This window comes from Sipha flava, unplaced genomic scaffold (genome assembly GCF_003268045.1).
Source record: "Sipha flava isolate LNK unplaced genomic scaffold, YSA_version1 0_pilon_pilon, whole genome shotgun sequence".
Lineage (NCBI taxonomy): Eukaryota > Metazoa > Arthropoda > Insecta > Hemiptera > Aphididae > Sipha > Sipha flava.
This window is the reverse complement of record NW_020271713.1, coordinates 5,718,776-5,725,811: the sequence shown is the minus strand read 5'-3', so window position 1 is coordinate 5,725,811 and position 7,036 is coordinate 5,718,776. Positions and strand designations below refer to the sequence as shown.

Sequence of the window (7,036 nt, the reverse complement as noted above, 5' to 3'; positions counted from 1 at the left end):
TTAATATCTATATAAATACCCTGTAATATGGTTGAAAATAATAAAAGTCATAAATATTATTGAATACAGTAAATAGCCAATGGCTTTTCTATAAATTAAATTAAACTATTAGGTATTGATGAATAGAATTATGTAGTGTATGTACCAAAAGTATATTTCTTACTGTCGGGACATGTAAAACTTTAACGCTGGTGGAGTTTTTCATTCAGATATATAGATTTTTTTTTCTTCAACGTACGTACGTTTGTCAAAATTAATATGTATGATACTATACGTATGTTGTTTGTATCCAAAAAATTCTCTTTTTTGTTGATATTTCTTATAGTCATTGCGGTCTATCTCACCAATATTATTCATTTTCTCGAATGCTTTATAAATCTAAAATTATGAATATCTCAAATTAGCCTATGTTAAAAGTACACGTAATTAACAATTGACATACGTATTCTTTAATGCCGAGTTTAAAAACATTTTCCGCTCGCTGAAAATTGTTGTCGAGCCTAAGATTTTCTTCTATCTGGTCGATATCCTCGCTTTGCCAGCCACTTTTGAAGCATTTCTTCTTTATAGACTTAAAAATTTGATCCGATTATTTTATTTTAAAACTGTTGTGGGATTGTTCATTTTTACTCACGTATTTATTGTACAGACAGGACTCAACATTGGGAAACTTTTTCTTGTTCTTCTTTTTCATAATTTCGATCATTTCACGAGAATTTGAACCTTCGACAGTTCTAACAATCTAGTTATTCGGTAAAACACAAGTCAATTCCTAAATATTTTAGATTCATAGTACTTGTAGATTCAGTAGAGAATTGATTATCTACCATGTTTTAATTATCCAACCCGATTATACAAGTACAATATACGTTCGTTAAAAAAAAAATATATCGGTTACATCTACACGTGTTTTTATTATACACGTAAATTCCAGTTCACTGTTTTTATACATTACATCGTTTTTATATAAATTCATAAGTTTTGATGTTATAATATTATGATACATATTAGTTGTTTATATTATATGTGTTTTCAAATAATTGTTTATTTGCACTTATTGTTTCATATACGTTATACGCCCTAGGACCTTGATTAAAGCGTATAATCAACACTCTACTGCATTATATAAAATTATGGATTATATAATCTTTACGCTAAATATCTAACCTGACACAATGATTTTTTAGATGATTTGATTTGTAGTTGATTCAATTTTTTATTTGTTATTATTTTATGTTTTATAGGTTTAATAATCGAAGTCTTAACACTTATGCGGCTCTTTAATAAATTATTGATTTTGAAACGTGGTATCATTGGTATTAACGATTCTTTTTTCTTATTTATAATGAAATTAGTTTTATTTGCAGTAATGAGAGGAAAAATGTTTTTTTTTATACAAACCTAAAAAAAAATTGTAGTTATCTAAGTATATAATTTGCTTATATTTTAATTTTAAATATTTATCCAGTATGTCTCGAGTGATTTAATGAAACTCTCGTCGAATTTATATTTATAATATTTCTACTGAATAGATAAGTATAGTATTTTCCTTATTATTTCTAAATTTTAACATTCATCATGATTAAACTTACTCGACTTTTGATGCTGTTTGTACGGTCAATAACTTGTTTTGTTTGTTCATTACCTAAAGATGTGTACTTGATAATTTCACTTTTTTTCTTGATTGGTTCTTTTTCAAGCTAAAATATTAATTAGTTAGAATAAATGGATCTATTTATATATTAAGTAATTAATGAACTTGTTTTTGAATTGGTATCACAGGCACTAGGGATAATGACTGACGATAATTTGTTTGATAAAGTTTATTTTCATTTTGATAAAAAAAATGTTCATATAAACTCCTATTTTTTTCTGAGAATACCAATCTATAATTTCCCATATTTTGGATTTCCCATTCGTTAGATTGTTGTTCATATTTTAATTTACAATCAATTTTTCTTTGTTTGCTAAAAATCGAATAATTTCAATCAACCCAAACGTAAGACAATATTTCTTCACACAGAATTCATAAATAGAAATATTATATTAATTAAAATATAACTATTAATTTATTGATAAACGTTGTATTTGTATTTTTATAGTAATAATTAATTTATACAATGCATTTTAATTTTTTTGAAATATTTTATTCATTCAAACTATTGTTGTTAATATTTTATAGAAATAGACATCACATCTTTTACGTTGTTTTATTTTTTATTGTTTTTAATTTTAATTTTGTTATGAATTATTTAACCATTTGACAGAAAAAAATAAAATAGAAAATTACATATTAATCTATTTATCATTATGTATTTCACTTGGCTTGAAGGAGATTCAAAATACATGATGAAAATATTGCTAAAAGAATATAATATTTACTTTCTACTCGCTATTTGATTACAATAACGTTTCACTTAATTAATGTTAATTTTATCTATCAGGCTTTTTTAATCTTATTTTCATATTTTAGTTTATTTTCATTATTATAGTAATCATGCAAAAACTTGAACTTACAAAACATCTTTTTCAGCTTTAAGAGCACGCTGCCTAGTTATCCATTTCTGTTCCGTAAAAGCAGCGTTTTTATAGCTTTTATCTAACTGTAATAATTTAAATGTATCCGTTAATAACTGTCGCTTCACTATTTTATCAATTGCAGTGCTTGTATGCAAATCCGGTGAACGATTTACCTGTCATAACATAAAACTGTATTTCTTATTTTTAAATAATGTATAATCTGTTAAATGTAATGTAGTATTCGTAATATTTGTACAGTATGCAAATCAGCCGACGTTTTTTTTTTTTAAAAATAATTATAAATCAAACACCAAAAGATATCAAATAGTAATATTTATGATCAACTGACTTCCAAGAGATACGGTTTACAGTTTTCGTCCAAAATGATGTCAAACCCGAGTATCTCGAAACATGCATGCCTGTGAAAATGCCCGCTGAAACAAGTCTTATAGTTGTGGCTAACACACGGATAAGCCAAGATGATTGTTTTAATGATGGCATCGTCGATTTTTTTCCACATTTCCTTCACGTCGTGGCCATTTTTGCTGAGCCAACTGTTAAGTGTCGTTATTCGCCTAACTCCGTGCAAAAATATTCGTAGAAAAAAAGGAAAAAACTACTACCAACAACACGTTTCAAACTCATTGTCCATTTCTCACCGTTTGCTTCCGACGATTTCGTTGTCTACATACAAATCACTGTATTTGTTCACCGAGTAATTGGTTAAATGCATAAAGGCATTGTTCATATTTTTGTCGGTAGGCTTTTTGTACGGTACCGTGGCCAACCTGTATGAAATCGATACACCAATAATTAGTAGTATTAGCATTGGAATATTAGATTCTAATTAAATTTAGTACCTATGCTATTTAATTTCTAAAGATTAATGGTTCGTGGCAATAAAACATGCCATGTTATTTTGAATACTCGCAGCATGAAAAATCATTGGTCACAAACAATAATTTTTATGTGTAATTTGATTGTCGAATAAAAAAGTTAATTTATAGACAGTACGGAGAACCCCTTAGGAAGAATAATCAGTATTGTCGAACGGTCAGTGTTGAATGTCAGTCAATGTGATTGACATTCGTAACTGACTGTGTATTTTTATAACTGTTGATGACCGACGATCATAATGTATGACTGATGAAAATCAAACGTTTGAATTTTTATCATCGGTCAAGATGGTTGGCATTCATGATTGCTCGTATATGTACTTGAATGTCGGTCAAATGAGCTGAAAAGTGCAGTTCACAGTGACTTCTTTCTTGTTTACCAAAGTCAAAGAATCGCTGTTATACATTACACTATAGTTTATACACTTTCCTCCCAGGGTTTCTTTGCATCATCACATTCATGTAATCATTTATTTTAAATTGACGATCTCAAAGATAAATATTTGTAATATACATAAACTGTTAATTAAATTTACACAAAACACAACAATACGAAACAGCTCGAACAGTAATTTTTTTCCCTGATAAAATAAATTAATGGCGATTGACATTTTTGATTTAATGAATATGGATATTGATGTTGATCCCTCGTCATTCATAAATATCAATCACGTTGATTTTTATTTAGTATTTACTTAAATATTTATTATAATATAAATGTTGTTTTTTAAACGACTCTTGTATAGTTATAATATAGCGATCAGGACCGGTATAAGGCTAAATGACGCCGCAGGCCAAAATGCCAACTGACCTTTTTTCATACAACAACTTGTAATATCATATAACTAGAGCTAGGGACTTCATGCCCTTAAAAACCTTAAAATATGTATGCATTTATGCCCTAAAGAATCAATAAATATGCTATTAAAATATTTATTTAAAAAAATTATATATGTAATAATTAATTAAATAAAAAAATTAAACTAGTAATAAATTATAATAATATTTTTATATATGATAGATATGATGATCTGAGATAATTTTTTTCTTTTTTTCAAATTTTTTTTCATTTTATATTGAATTTTTATCTAAAACAACATACTTAAAATGGTTTTAAAAATAAATTAAATTGAAAACATTTTTTTATTTTTAATATAGTTATAATTCTTCTAACCTTGAGCATTACATTGGACTATAAGATATTTTCTTAAGATGGGAAATTTAAATGACTGCCTGTTATAAGCCAAAATAATTTTATATTTAGAAAAGGAACGTTACACATCTACGGAACTTATTGGTGCAAACTTAAAAAATCGTAGGTCACTACTACTAATATCTGCAGACAATCTATTCATAGATTCATTTTTCCATTTAAAATGTTCGATATTTTTTGTAGTTAGCCTTAGCTTGTGCAAATTCTTCAATTTTTGCAGAATGTATACGTTTTTGTATTTTTAATTATTTTAATGCATTCAATTAGTGCACCAATAAGACACCTTGAGTTCCAAGTCACGTGATATATGAAGAAATAAATCATAATTTTTTTTTATAAAATTTAAAAACTTACTCCTTCATATGAATAATTATCAAATATGCATTTATAAAATGAAAAATGGTCAAATATGCAAAATATGCAACTATAAATTTTAAATATAAACTTGTATTGCTATGAAACAAATTTATATATTACTTAGCTATTTTTTTGATAATTATTTAAAAAACATGCAAATTTCTAGAAGTCCCGAGCCATACATATAACTTAGAAAAAAATGTTGTTCGTGGACAGAAAAATTATATAATATGCTCAACTTGTACATATTTTGTTATCGTCTAATTTTTTAATCACGAGTCATAATGGCTTGACGCGATCCCGATTAAACGATAATAAATATTAACGAAACGACCATTATAATTATCAATATTTCAATACAAAGTTATAGATATTTTATATTAAAACAAAAAAATAATATTACTGATACATGTGCAAAATTGTAAAAATCAATTTCGGTGCCCCTCTAAAAATGGCGCCATAGGCGACCATCTGAGTCGCCTTACCCTCACGCCGGCTCTGATAGCGATGCCTGGTGCTAAGAAATGTGTGTAAATACACATAATAAAATCTGTCCAAGAAATTCAACAAGTTTTTTTGTACCCAGAACTATCTGCTTTAATGAATATTTTTTTTAATATAAAAGTGAATCAAGGAATAATGTTTTAGTGGATTATTGAATAATTTACTTCTGCAAACATTTATTTTGAATCAAAATCATTAACATTTTACCTCACAAGACCGTCGTTGTATATGTATATTTTTAGTGGATCACATGATGCAATTAATGTGTACACGCGTATATCAAATTTAAAGCCATCTATCAGCATTAACTATAATATTGGAACAAATAATTACATTTTTATTAAAATTAATATTTGGTAATTATTGATTCATACGATGTTCTATTATTTACATTGGAAATATATAGTTGACAAATCATTTGTTCGAACTGAAGAATATTTTTCAAGTATTTCGTCAGATATATCCCAGTTCCTCGGCTACCTGCAGTTGGTTTTATGATGTATGTTTGATTTGTTTTGTGTTTATTCATATAATTTTGTAGTTTTGCATAGCTGGAAAGAAAAAAAAATGTAAAATGTTTTTCATTATGAATTCAGATTTAAACGTCATATAAAATCATCATACTCTGATGGTAAATGCCAAGTCTGAGGAAAAAAGTTATAATCATCCTTAAAATATTTCATCATCGTATTTAAGTTTCGGGCTAATAAATCTTTTCGACAAATTTCTGACATTCCCGGAAAATGATTTATTTTCTGAAATCATATTATCTATTTATCTGACCAGTTTAATATGTTGCGTACTTGATTGCAAATTATAAACTGATATAAATATATATAAATACTAATCGTAGTTAGTTGATCATAATAAAATTAAACGTAATTTTTTAAAAAAAAAAGTATCCACAGTGTATTTTACTCATTTGTGCCTTTTACTTGATGAAAGTGACATTTGACGTAACGTTTTAGGTCTGGTGTGTATATTTCTGGCAACAGATACAGATTCAGAAATTCCCTATGAGGGGTAAAAGGGAAGATTGCATACTTAGTTTCTTATATATAAGTGACAAAATAGTTTATAAGAAGTAAATAAATGCAGAACACTAACATGTTACAAAGTATTACGACCGGCCCCTTACGTTTACGGGTATGAATATCATTAAATTGACAAATATGCATAGCTTACTTGGTAATTTTTTAAATTTTTAAATTTTTTAGTATCCATGGGTGTGTCAGACCACAACAAATCCCACGTAGAGTTAACATTTTTAACCTTCTCTAATCCTATTGATAATGCGACTTCGTGCACGATTGGAAAATTGCAGTTTTGCAGACAAATTGTTGCCCTGAACAGAATGGGTTTTGGTTTTCACAATTTGTTTATAAATAATATATTAATACTAGTATATGAGCACGGATAATTGAAGAAATCAATAATTTAAGAATAATATTGCACAACCATTGAAGATGCATAAAAGTACCGATGCTTTCAGTATACTTGACTATACTCCTATACTTCAGCAACATGTGGCTGAAAGCCATAGCTG

At 27.3% G+C, this 7,036-nt stretch overlaps 1 protein-coding gene across 1 annotated transcript; it reads right to left on the bottom strand.

The window, feature by feature from the left end:
- Positions 1 to 201: 201 nt before the first annotated feature.
- LOC112694434 (tubulin polyglutamylase TTLL6-like) lies at positions 202 to 6,822 on the bottom strand. Its single transcript, XM_025569899.1, has 12 exons — positions 6,676 to 6,822; positions 6,115 to 6,245; positions 5,882 to 6,041; positions 5,698 to 5,798; positions 3,180 to 3,308; positions 2,870 to 3,095; positions 2,518 to 2,693; positions 1,760 to 1,967; positions 1,593 to 1,700; positions 635 to 742; positions 443 to 571; positions 202 to 378 (listed from the first exon to the last, which is right to left on the bottom strand). Exons 1-12 carry the CDS (start codon positions 6,712 to 6,714, stop codon positions 202 to 204), a joined length of 1,692 nt encoding a protein of 563 aa, XP_025425684.1. The 5' UTR covers positions 6,715 to 6,822.
- Between the last annotated feature and the right edge of the window lie 214 nt (positions 6,823 to 7,036).